This window comes from Trachemys scripta, chromosome 4 (assembly GCF_013100865.1).
Source record: "Trachemys scripta elegans isolate TJP31775 chromosome 4, CAS_Tse_1.0, whole genome shotgun sequence".
NCBI classification, from domain to species: Eukaryota; Metazoa; Chordata; order Testudines; family Emydidae; genus Trachemys; species Trachemys scripta.
The window spans coordinates 29,632,334-29,646,075 of record NC_048301.1 but is presented as its reverse complement, the minus strand read 5'-3'; the positions used below and the strand labels follow the sequence as shown (position 1 = coordinate 29,646,075).

General features: G+C 44.0%; 1 protein-coding gene across 4 annotated transcripts in view; it reads right to left on the bottom strand.

The window, feature by feature from the left end:
- Positions 1 to 13,742, bottom strand: part of ITPK1 (inositol-tetrakisphosphate 1-kinase) — a 228,671-nt gene that overhangs the window by 8,318 nt on the left and 206,611 nt on the right. For 3 of the 4 annotated variants that reach the window (XM_034768065.1, XM_034768064.1, XM_034768067.1), the window contains one exon: positions 12,555 to 12,717. In XM_034768065.1, coding sequence (XP_034623956.1) covers positions 12,555 to 12,717 — 163 coding nt within the window. Of the gene's footprint in view, positions 1 to 241; positions 1,214 to 12,554; positions 12,718 to 13,742 lie in introns of those variants that run through there. The other variant, XM_034768066.1, reaches the window with a different exon arrangement.

The following is a 13,742-nucleotide window of genomic DNA, read 5'->3' as shown; positions in this document are numbered from 1 at the left end:
AGGTGGGGGGGGTTCTGGGCACCACCAAAATTTCTACAACCCTGCCACCCATGCGAGTGGATAAGGGTCGGGGCAGTCAGGGGACAGGTAGGGTCCTAGGGGGGGCAGTTAGGGTGAGGGGTTCTCAGCAGGGGGCAGTCAGGGGACAAGAAGCAGGGGGGGTTGGGGTTCTGAGGGGGGCAGTCAGGGGGTGGGAAATGGGAGGGAGTGGATGGGGCGGGGCTTCCCCCCCCCCAGTATCCTCTTTTTTGATTGTGGAAATATGGCAACCCTAAATTATGATGTTGCTAAGGAAAAATTATTCAGCAACCCGAGATAATCTGGTCTGGTTGATCGTAAGCCTCATGAGGGACTAAAACAACAAGGTGTTCGTAAAAGTTGTAGCAAAGAGACTGCAGTAAGTTCCCCTTACTTCGCTGTAGAAATTAAATTAACCTTTGTTTAAATATTTTGATGAGGTGACTTGTATTTCTCTCTCAATTCAAGCTCTGGTTTCTGCTTCTCCCAAGTTTTTGTTTTTATATCTTATCTGTCCTCAATTCCACTTTTACCCCTAAATTGCAGACTATTTGGGACAACCTTAACTAACTCTTGTCATCTGATTTCCAAATCTTCCTCTGAAGACTCCTTCTAAAGTACAATTGCCCTGAGGGGCTGATTTAAGGCACCCCCTAGAAATTCCTCAAACGAACTCCAACTGCGGGTATTTCACAGAGCAATTGGCCTGGCCTTGCAAACTACAGAAAATGCACTTTGTGAACTTTCCATTCATGCTTGTCTAACCTAATCCAATGAGGTCTTTATATCATGCACCCCTCTGCGAAACTGTGTGCCAATGTTAGGGCAACGCTAAAGCCAAATCAACAGGGCAATATTATTTAGAAACAAATCTTTCATTTCAATCCTGAAACCTGGCACGCAATTACTCAAGCCAATATTGGTCTAATGATTGGGAGTAGGAGGGGGCAAAATACTGAAATTTAAGAATTGTCCGTGCATGGGAATGATTCCTTTGTTCTGAAAGATTCCAAAAGATTTACATTACACAGTTTAACAGAAACACCATTATGGTTTTCTGAGTAAATAAAATTGGCCAAATCCTGGGAGATTACTTAGATTATAAACTCTTTGGGAAAGGGTCTGTTCTTTTTGTTCTGTGTTTGTACAGCGCCTAGCACAATCAGGTCCTGGTTCATGACTGTTTCTTTATATTCTATAAAAGAAGAAAAAGAAAGAAATAGCATTGAACACTTAGTATCTTGAATGTCAGCTACAGGTGGTCAGAACCTTTATTTCAATTGTAGGCTCTTGGGAGCAGGGTCTATATACGTTTGTACAATGCCTAGCACCGAGTCAGTAGGTGGTACTGTAACATTATTATTATAAGAAGATCAAGGATTTGGACTAATTATGTAAGAAGTATCTCTATCAAATACATGACATTTTAAAAAGGCTATATACATATTTTAATGATCACTAGGCTACTGTGTAAATAACTAATATTTTTTAAAAATTCATTTGAAACCCATTCCCAGGCCACTGTGAAATCAGAGCAAAGAGAGCATGAACAAAGTAAATATATATTTAAAAACATCTGTAATCGTGTGGATACAAGGTAGAGCAGGACAAGGAGGGAAAACTCAAATATTTATATTTTTAATCTCCTTCCCCTTTAAAAAACACCTTATCAGAATAAAAATACTACTACAGACTGAAAAATGTATTCTAAAATCAGAATCTAAACAGGGGTGCTTTTGTGATTTTAAGGTGTATTTATAAACAATGTGTGAATCAATTAACTGTTACTTATATAGTGCCTTTTTAAAATTTTAGGGACAACTACAGGTACAAATTTTCATATGTTCCTTTGATAATGCAATTAGTGTGCTGTTCATGGTCTAAGATGGTTGCTTTTAAAATTCAGTTTTCTTAGCAACTTGGAAACCATTAAAAAAAAAATTCAACCCACTTAAAAATGACAAAGTGCCAGGCCACCAACACTAACCATCACTATCTATTCATCAGCCAGGGTCTAGCTAAGACTGTTAGAATCACAGGAATCATGGAATCCCCGAGCTCTCTCACGAACAGTTGGCCTTCTAAGATTTCTTGCTTATGTAAACCCTTCCCCCAGGATTAGCCTTTAAATCTACTCGGTGTGCTTCAAACGCCCTGGGAATAAGCCATCTCCATAGTAACAGCTTTAATGTGCAGAGGACAGATCCATAGTTCCTTGGGGTGTTTTGGACATGCTCAGTGAGAACAAAATCAGACCTATTAGAACTGCACAAGGGAAACTCACAATGAAGTTGCTCTTAATGCTTTATGGCCATAGGACAGAGACGGTGATTAACTCCTGATACCCGCATGAGAGAACCCTGCACACGGTCACAGTCAGGTTGTTGGGTGCTGTTCACTGACACTGCTGCTGCAGCTATTTTGACAAGACAACTGGGGAAAAGGATTGCACATTTACATTCAGGAGATCAAGTGGAAGGATGATTTAATTAAGTTTGAAGAAATTTTAAGCAGCTGGGATGGGGTTTACATTGCATCAAGGAATAGTGGCAGGACATACTTTTCATAAGCCTCTAAGTGGGTGCCACTCCCTTGAAATCCATTCCAATCAATGTAGTTGCATCTGCTTACATGAGGTCTGAATTTGGCACTGTTTGGGAACGGAATGAAAATACTGGGTGTAAGTGGATAATATCAGTGTCACCTCATTGAATTGAGTATAAGAAGGAAGTCCACACAGAACTAGAGATGGGGCTGAACCAGGAATTCAAGTCCCCGGTCCTGAACTTCGGGGGCGTTCAGATTCAGATCTAGATTTGGAGACCAAGGCTCGTCTCCGCACAGCTCTGGGAAATGATTAATATTCCCAAGCTAATACTGCAAATGCTGTGGGCCTGCTTTTTAAAAGGGCACCTTCACTCATGCATATTCAGTTGAGTACCCATTTTTTGTGTGCAGTCACCTAAGCACACAGGAGAAGATAGTCACTGCCTTGTTCACACACACAAAAACCATACGTATCCAGATAGAACTGACACACTCAACTCCTGCCTAATGCACATGGAGTCTACACCTTGCATGTGCAGGTGATAATGCATAAGAAGAGTATGCACAAAATTCCACAGAGGCAAGCAGAAGCCAGGCAACATGGAAAATCAAGCCTTATGAAACCTTTTGCACCTTACCAGCTGCCCCAGATCAGGAGATCATAAAAACCACATGCTACCTGACTATTGGCTAGTATTAAAGATCTCCATGTGTAATCACAGCCAAGTCCAATCCAACCAGTTTTCTGCAGCACAGGACAGACAGTAGGCAACATTCATCTTTTAAATTTGCTGAGAGAGGGACTGTTACTAAGTGGAGCAGGTGACAGATGATGTACCCCTACGGATATATCTTCTCCCAACTGGTTACGTTAAATCAGTCCCGAGATCACAGCTCTGGCTTGGGGAAGTGACAGATTTAAACAAACTTTGAATCTGGTTGCAGCAGCAGCAGGAACCAGGTCTGGGGATGGACTGACACAGGCTTTGGCCTAGCCTATCGCATCCTGCCATCTATGATTATACTGAGGAGGGTGTGAGCCCTTCTTAAAGGAACCCCACACACCTCCATTGAGTATAACAAACAGATGGCCAGGTTTGGAAGCCACTACACTTGCATGGATCTTGCTTAGCCAAACTTGCATCCCCCACCAGCAAGTCAGGTAGATGGGACAGAAACTGCATCATAGAATCATAGAACTGGAAGGGACCTTGAGAGGTCATCTAGCAGGGTGGATAAAAATCAATGATTTTTAAAAAAATAAAATAAAATAAAAAAAATATCAGATTTTTTTGATAAAATGCTTTTTGAGGGGAAAAACTATCTAAAGATAGTTTTAATTAAGATACATTATGGCTCAAAGATATCTCATCATGGAATAGGGATTATAAATTCTAATTCTATAATATGAGACAATATACTCATGTAATGTTTAAGAAAAGTTTTGTAAATTAGTTCCAATGGTTTAGAGACCCAATCTTATGGGGTTCCAGGGGTTTCTGTATAGATTATTTAGGTTCATCTTTCTATCTACCCAATGGGACTAGAAGATACCATCAGAGATGCTTAGTTCTGCAGTTCTCAAACTGTGGATTTGTGTCTCCAGAGATAACATGCTTGTTAACAGCAAAAATGTTTTTAAATAAATAAATAAATTATAGAGGTGAGAAATAACAGACCTCAACCCTATTGTCCCTCTGCAAATTTGTGTACACAGAGTCAATCCCTTACTTCTCTCTAAAAGTGCAAAGTTTCAAAAATTTCAATGAATAGAAGATAGTTGGGAGTGGAATAGATCTGGACAAGGAAAAGAAGTCTGCAGATAAATGTGAGAAGGGAGGGTCAGGCAGTAGAAACAAAAGGGAAACTGTTTGAGCAGCATATTCCAGAAGTCTTGAGGTCTTTCTGAGTGTAGCCTTCATTGATTTGAGATCTACCATACCATTCTCTCACTAGAAGGGAAAACCTATAATGGCAGCAGGCTGTAAAAGAGACTCAGTTTCGGAATAAGAACCATTCAAGAAATATATGTTTGCTGATGATGTTTTAAAGAAAGTCACACCAGTGAACTGATGGAAGTCACTTAAGCACTTGGATTCAGAGACTGTTGAAGTGATAATCTCACTTTTAACAACAGTAGCTTCTTATGCCGGAGTAGAAAGAATATTTTCTTCCTTTGGACTAATTCATTCCAAATTGAGAAATCATTTGGGACCTGAAAAAGCAGGAAAGCTTGTTTTTCTTTTCCAGATTATGAACAAATGGGAAATGAAGGTGAAGATGACTGAGTTAGCTGCAGAAGCCAATATTTTAAATTTCTCATGTTGACCTGCCTGACATAGTCGATTTAATTTTTGTTTAAAAAAAAAATATTTCATGTAACTATTTTAATTAAAAACAATTTTAACAAAAACAAACCTGATTTTAAAAAACTTGAATGTTTAACTAAATTCAAAAAACCATATGCTTGTTTTGTTAAAATATTATGTTTGCTGTTGAAGAAAAAAATCCAGAATACATAACATTGTTGTTTTAGTTAAATAAAACAATTTAAATGTCTGTCTGGTGATGTTCTCGTCCTAATACAACATGGCAAGAAAATCCTCCAAATATTAATGATTAACCTGTTGAACTGCAGATAGTTCACCTCCCAATGACTTCATAAATATCTGCTTCAATTACCTTTGGTAAATGAAATAACCAAACAATCATTCATTTTGTGATACAGCTGTAAAACTAATCTGAAAAGTTTTCAAAATAAATTACTTTAAAAATGTATAGTGTGTATCTTCTAAGAATGAAATCTACATCTATCTCTGAGTTACGAAGAATACGTATCAAGGTTACACCAACCAACAAGAATGCACTTTTATGTAGAAATCCATGATTAAATTGAGTCTTCCTGACTAGTGATTTAAATCAAATCCACCCTGTTATCTAATCCAGTCCCCTGCACTCATGACAGGACTAAGTATTATCTAGACCATCCCTGACAGGTGTTAGTCTAACCTGCCCGTAAAAATCTCCAATGATGGAGATTCTACAACCTCCCTAGGCAATTTATTCCAGTGTTTAACCATTGGTGCCATGAGGGGCTGATCTCCTCCATGAAACAGCTGAAGATTGGTGTCCAGCTTGATATTGTGAGATCCATCAGCTTCCTTCAATACTATTGACCAGGGGGTGTTACTGACTCACTTGCAGACTGCAGTGCGGAGGAGTAAGACAGTTCTCAATGGCTCAATTCCTTCCTCAATGAGCACTCCCAGAAGGTAGAGCTGGGCAGTTGCTCTTCAACCCCAGGGGCATTGTCCAGTTCCATAGGGCTCCTTCTTGTCTCCACAATTGCTCAAAGTGTATACAAGGCTAATGGCTGGGCTGTGGGGATCTCAATATTCTGAAGACACCATGCTACAAGACTCCAGCTCACTTGAACAGCCAGTGCAGTCAAATGCGTTTCAGTGGCTAGATGAGAGTGGGGCATGGATGAGAGCTAGCTGGCTAAATCAGGATAAGACTGGAGTGACATTCATAGATTGAGGAAAAGCAAATGGCAAGTGAGGATTATATCTGCCCTACCATGTGTGTCTGACATTTGTGACTTAGGCTCACAATCTGGGAGTACTGTTGGATCCCCAGTTTGGTTAAATGATCCTAGCGCAGCGGTGCCCAGGGGGCTTTCCCCCTCCCCGCCAGCTACATCTGACCAGGAGACTGTGCTAGTTTGTTTTGGATGCGGTCAGTGTTACCATTATCTATGCCTTTGGCATTCCCAGGTTTGGATGACTGCAGTGCATTCTATATAGGACTGCAACTTAAATCCACCTGGAAACTAAAGCTGCTGCTGAATGTGGCAGCCCAATTGTTTTAAAGAGAGATGAGCACACTACACAGTGCTCCAGGATCTACACTGGCTGCCTGTAGGTTAAAGGCTGGAGTATTTTATCTTTCTTTCTTTTTTTTTTAAACATAAGGCCCTAAATGGGTTGGATCCTGCCTACCTACAAGACTATCTCTCTCTCCTTTTAATACTGCCAGCACTCTAGTGCAGTCAGCAGAGCTGCTTGAGACCTGGACTGAAAGGGATCCAACAGAAGGGGCTGCTGGAAAGATGTCGTCTTTACGTGGTCTTAAACTTGGGCCTTCTTGGCTTGAAGCAATACCTTCAGGGCACTCTGCAAGGCCCATCTCTCTCTACCCAACCATTTGGGGAGGAAGCAGCAAGCTAAGGGCTGACGTCTGTGGGGAAAGAGTATCGTTTGAATTTGTTTTTATCGTCGTTGGCCATTTTCTTTAGCTCAGGGAAGTGGATTATTTTTGAATTTACCATATTTTTGACAAAGGCCCCTAGAGATCAGGACAGGTGTATAATTTCTTACAAATCTAAAATAAATACATGTTATAATACCAATGGTCAGCTGCACCTCTATACTATCTGTAATGCTTGATAACAAATTTAAGAATATGAAACAAAAAAACAAGATTAAAAAGTTACAGAGCTTCTCTTCTCTTTCAAAAGGGCAAGAAATGTACTTGCACCTTTGTCCAAAACACGTATTTACAGAGAATAGACTATTGATCCAAACCCCCTTCAAAGCACAAGCTATCATGCAGCTCAAAATGCAGGACACAAAGGGAATGTCTAATGCATAGCTCAAGATGCAACCTCATGCTGGAAGCACAACAAGGAGAAATGGTGAGGTGCAGAGTGATTCCACGTGCTCCATGGATGTTTCTGCTCCAGTGAGGGAGCACTCCCCTGTTTAAACAGTTAGCTTGGATCCTAACCAGGACGCTCAGCATTTTGAAAGGGGAGAGAGATTGAAGTTTAGTTGGTTAAAAGCACCACTGAAAATCCTAAGTGATTCTTCACACTCCGCTTTTTGCAAATGTTTTGTCATTTGTTTACGGATCACATGAACACCAGGAGGGGTGGCAAACACAGAGAAGGGCAAAACCAAGTTGTAAAATGTCCTGAAGAGCAGCTGGAGAATTGCAGATAACACGGGGAAAGTAAGTGTTTTTAAAGGAAGTCCTGTATCTATGGAGAGGAAAGACAACACAGATCCAATGGGAGGGGATCAAATCCGATAGTGATATTCATCACATTAAAGTGAGTTTATTTTCATCTAGACGCCTTAGTTCTACCTACTTCTCAGGGAGGTGAGGAAACAGGACTGAAAGATTAGGAAGGAGATGGTTTGTGATAGGATCTCTAGTTCAACAATCAAAAAAGAGGATGGGAGGAGCCACGCCCTAGCCCCGCCCCTGCCCTAGCCCCGCCCCTGTCCCTTCCACTCCCTCCCACTTCCCACCTCCCTCAGAACCTCCAACCCTCCCCCCCACTCCTTGTCCCCTGACTGCCCCCTCCTGGGACCCCTGCCCCTAACTGCCCCCCAGGATTCCACCCCCTACCTAAGCCTCCCTGCTCCTTGTCCCCTGACTGCCCCCTCCTGAGATCTTCCCCCCATCCTAACTGGCCCCCTAGGACCCTATCTCCTACCTGTCCCCTGACTGCCCCCTCCTGAGACCCTCCCCCCATCCTAACTGGCCCCCTAGAACCCTACCCCCTACCTGTCCCCTGACTGCCTCAACCCTTATCCACACCCCCACCCCCAGACAGACACCAGAGACTCCCACGCCCCATCCAACCACTCCCCCCTGACAGCCCCCCCTCCCCGAACTCCCGACCCATCTAAACCCCTCTGCTCTCTGTCCCCTGACTGCCCCCTCCTGGGACCCCTGCTCCTAACTGCCCTCCAGAACCCCACCCCCTACCTAAGCCTCCCTGTTCCTTGTCCCCTAACTGCCCCCTCCTGAGACTCCCCCCACCCTAACTGCCCCCCCTAGAACCCTACCCTGACTGCCCAAAACCTTACACCCCCAACCCCCAGACAGCCCCCCCCAAACTCCTGATCCATCCAACCCTGCTCCCTGTCTCTTGACTGCCCCCTCCAGAACCACTCTGCCCCTTCTCCGACCCCTTGGCCCCCTTACCGCGCTGCTCAGAACAGAGTGCTGTGGAGCAGCGCGCTGGGCAGCAGGGGAGGGTGAGCAGGGGAGGAGCTCCAGACTGCTGGAGGCCCGAGGCGAACGGCCGCCGGCGATCTGCGAATGCAGGGAGGGGGAAGGGGGTGGTCTCAAGTTGCAGGGAAGAGGAGGGGGAAGCGGAGGAGGGGCTCTGGATGTCAGAGCTACGTGCGAGTGGCACGATCCGGCCAGCTGCCCTGTCAGCCGCGCGCGCTCTGCATGGGGGGAAGTCCGGACATTTACAAATTCCCCCCAGATGCTATTTTTAACTCAAAAAAGCCGGACATGTCTGGCAGAATCCGGACGAATGGTAACTCTAATCTCTATCTTAAAAAGTGCTCTACAATACAAAAAATGTGAGACCCACTGTAGTGGAACTACACCATGATAACAGTCTTGCATGCGTCACTTGAAGCCAACACCACTATTCGCTAATGAGATAAATATGTCAAATGAAAAGCAAACACAAGGAAATAGCTCCTGAACCTTAGACAATACATTCATTAGCCCGACCCCGGAAATGTAACACTGATTCAGACGTTCCAAAGATTGAATCACCTTTGTTTCTGGGCTGTATCCTGCACTAACAGGACAAGGGGGAAAATATCAAATTAAACCTGATTATTTTTATTTTTATATTTCAGGGTTCAACTCTAGCAACTTGCCAGGATACTGAACTAGATGGAATGCTGGTTGATCCACTATGGCAATTTCTGTGCTCCTAGGATTCCAGCATCTTTCCCGAATCAATTACTCTCAGTTGTGACTCCTAATTCCCCACAAAAAATATATCTTTTAAATGTATTGCGTAGGGACAGATTTTTCATGAGAACATAGCTGATTGAGGGTTAGAAGACTAACAAGCAATGCCTTAGACTCAGGGAGCCCAAAAGAGAGCCGTCTTGGGAACCTGCTTAAAATGGAACACACTGTTGAAGGAAAAAGACCAGGTAGGGACCATCGAATTGTGGAGGTAAATGCGTGGTTACGCAGGTGGTGTCGGAGAGAAGGCTTTGGATTCTTCGACCATAGGATGTTGTTCCAGGAAGAAGGATTGCTAGGAAAAGATGGAATCCACCTAACGAAGAGAGGGAAGAGCATCTTCACAGGCAGGCTTGCTAACCTAGTGAGGGGGGCTTTAAACTAAGTTCGCTGGGGGATGGTGACCTAAGCCTGAAGGTAAGTGGGATACCGGGAGGAAACACAATGAAGAAGGTGCAACTGGGGAGGCCTCCTTATTCATACTGAAAAAGTAGGGCAACCGGCTAGTTATCTTAGGACTGGTCTATACTACCCGCCTGAATCGGCGGGTAGAAATCGACCTCTCGGGGATCGATTTATCGCTTCCCGTCGGGACGCGACAATCGATCCCCAAATCGGCGCTCTAACTCCACCAGCGGAGGTGGTAGTAAGCGCCGCCGACAAAAAGCGGCAGAAGTCGATTTTGCAGCCGTCCTCACAACGGGGTAAGTCGGCTGCAATACGTCGAATTCAGCTACGCTATTCACGTAGCTGAATTTGCGTATCTTAAATCGACTCCCCGCTGTAGTGTAGATGTACCCTTAGGTGCCTGTACACAAACGCAAGAAGCCTGGGAAACAGGCAGGAAGAATGGGAAGTCCTGGCACAGTCAAGGAACTATGAAGTGACTGGAATAACAGAGACTTGGTGGGTAACTCATATGACTGGAGCACTGTCATGGAGAGGTATAAACTGTTCAGGAAGGACGGGTGGGGGAGAAAAGATGGAGGAGTTGCACTGTATGTAAGGGAGCAGTATGATTGCTCAGAGCTCCAATATGAAACTGGAGAAAAGCCTGTTGAGAGTCTTTGGGTTAAGTTTAGAGGTGAGAGCAACAAGGGTGGTGCTATAGACCGCCAGACCAGGAGAATGAGGTAGACGAGGACTTCAATCACCCTGACCTCTGCTGGGAGATCAATACAGCAGTTCACAGACAATCCAGGAAGTTTTTAGAAAGTGTTGGGGACAACTTCCCGGTGCAAGTGCTGGAGGAACCAACTGGAGGCTGTGCTCTTCTTGACCTGCTGTTCACAAACAGGGAAGAATTGGTAGGGGAAGTAGAAGTGGGTGGCAACCTGGGCAGCAGTGACCATGAGATGGTTGAGTTCAGGATCTTGACAAAAGGAAGAAAGGAGAGCAGCAGAATACGGACCCTGGACTTCGGAAAAGCAGATTTTGACTCCCTCAGGGAACTGATGGGCAGGATCCCCTGGGAAACTAATATGAGGGGGAAAGGAGTCCAGGAGAGCTGGCTATATTTTAAAGAAGCCTTATTGAGGGTGCAGGAACAAGCCATCCCAATGTGCAGAAAGAATAACAAATATGGCAGGTGACCAGCTTGGCTTAACAGAGAAATCTTTGGTGAGCTTAAACACAAAAAGGAAGCTTATAAGAAGTGGAAACTTGGACAGATGACTGGGGAGGAGTATAAAAATATTGCTCGAGCATGCAGAGGTGTAATCAGGAAGGCAGACAGAGCACAACTGGAATTGCAGCTAGCAAGGGACATAAAGGGTAACAAGAAGGGTTTCTACAGGTGTGTTAGCAACAAGAAGGTGGCCAGGGAAAGTGTGGGATCCTTACTAAATGGGGGAGGCAACCTAGTGACAGATGATGTGGAAAAAGTTGAAGTACTCAATGCTTTTTTTGCCTTGGTCTTCACAGACAAGGTCAGCTCCCAGACTGCTGTACTGGGCAGCACAGTATGGGGAGGAGGTGAGTAGCCCTTCAGTGGTGAAAGAACAGATTAAGGACTATTTAGAAAAGCTGGACATGTACAAGTCCAGGGAGCATCCAAGGTACTGAAGGAGTTGGCTAATGTGATCGTACAATCATTGGCATTATCTTTGAAAACTCATGGAGATCGGGGGAGGTCCCGGACAACTGGAAAAAGACAAATATAGTGCCCATCTTTAAAAAAGGGAAGGAGGACAATTCGGGGAACTACAGACCAGTCAGCCTCACTGCAGTCCCTGGAAAAATCATGGAGCAGGTCCTCAAGGAATCCATTTTGAAGCACTTGGAGGAGAGGAAGGTGATCAGGAACAGTCAACATGGATAGATAAATTGGAGGATTGGGCTAAAAGTAATCTGATGAGGTTCAACAAGGACAAATGCAGAGTCTTGCACTTAGGACAGAAGAATCCCATGCACTGCTATAGGCTGGGGACCGACTGGCTAAGCGGTAGTTCTGCAGAAAAGAACCTGGGGATAACAGTGGACGAGAAGCTGGATATGCATCAACGGTGTGCCCTTGTTGCCAAGAAGGCTAACGGCATATTGGGTTGCAAAAGTAGGAGCATAGCCAGCAGATTGAGGGAAGTGATTATTCCCCTCTATTCAGCACTGGTGAGGCCACATCTGGAGCACTGCGTCCAGTTTTGGGCCCCCCACTACAGAAAGGATGTGGATAAATTGGAGCAAGTCCAGAGGAGGGCAACAAAATGATTAAAAGCTGGGGCACATGACTTATGAGGAGAGGCTGAGGGAACTGGGCTTATTTAGTCTGCAGAAGAGAAGAGTGAGGGGGGATTTGATAGCAGCCTTCAACTACCTGAAGGGGGGTTCCAAAGAGGATGGAGCTAGACTGTTCTCAGTGGTGGCAGATGACAGAACAAGGAGCAATGGTCTCAAGTTGCAGTGGGGGAGGTCTAGGTGGATATTAGAAAATACTATTTCACTGGGAGGATGGTGAAGCACTGGAATGGGTTACCTAGGAAGGTGGTGGAATCTCCATCCGTAGAAGTTTTTAAGGCCCTGGCTGGGATGATTTAGTTGGGGTTGATTCTGCTTTGAGCAGGGGGTTGGACTAGATGACCTCCTGAGGTCTCTTCCAACCCTAATCTTCTATGATTCTATGAACAGCAATACTAATTCTCACTGAACACACACGGTATGGTATCCACACAGTTTAGTGAAAGCTGAAAGGTCTCTCTTACCTGGGAATGCATTGATATCAATGACTGCATGCTGGCCGGTCTGATTGTTAATGATAACGTCAATCCCAAAGAGGGAAACCCCCAGAGCCTGCCTCAGTGCCTTGGAGATCTCCCGGATGACGTCGTCATTTGGCCGTTCAAACACACCTTCGATTTTATCAAGCTACAGTGAAAAAGACAAAGAGAAACAACTGAGGGGTTCTGAACTGGGCTCTCTCTTTAGTATACGTGTTGATTTACAGAGCTTCCCCATTCTATATTCTGCAGGATCCAACTGCAGGGAAGAAGCCACAAGAGCTTTTCTTGATTCTGCATCCTATATACAGTAAAAGTTAGGCTCATCTATTGTACTCAGTGGGCCTGATTCTCTATTTGTTACACTGGTGTAACTTCATGGAAATCAGTGGATACACACACCAGCATCAAGCTGAATGGAGAATTAGGCCCAGTATCTTAAATATTAGACACACATTTTAAAATCAAAAGAAAACTGCAGCCTCTACTCCTGCACTGCAGATATTCTGCCTTTCATCATGTACATTTGATAAGCCAATCTAAAATTAAACCTGCCTTAAGGGACTGATTAAGGGGCTGACAAGAATGAGTTACTTAACAGAAGGTGTTAAGGTGCATCACTACTGCGCTCAGCATTTTGGGGCATTGCTCAGGGCAGTTGTTTAATAAGGGAGGTCTGGGTTTGAAGTCTGAGTTATTTTAGAACAGTTTATTATTAAGAGTGACTCGGGTCACTTGTGAATGTGAAATTTAATCACGCTCATTTCTTAGCCAAGAGGTTGAGCAATACAAGTACCGTTTTGTGTACAGAACAGCTGTGTATATATCTAAAAACATGTATAAACATACACTCATCACAAAATTTAGCCACTGGAAGGGATTTATGATTAGTTCAGTGACATGAATAATATTTAGCATGTCAATTAGTGGGACATTGCAATTCTACATCTGTTCACTGTATTAAACTTTTGACTACAAACCAACTAGATCACATGAACCAGAGAAGAATCTGGAGACACACTATGGGCTCAATCCTGCAAGATTACTTTAGTGGGAATTGAGAGTGCTCAGCACCTTGCAGGATCCACCTTTACCTTGGCTATTAACAGGGCTAGTCGTAAACACAATAAAGGTGTGCTTGGGGTTAATGTACTCTGAGGGTATAAATAAAGA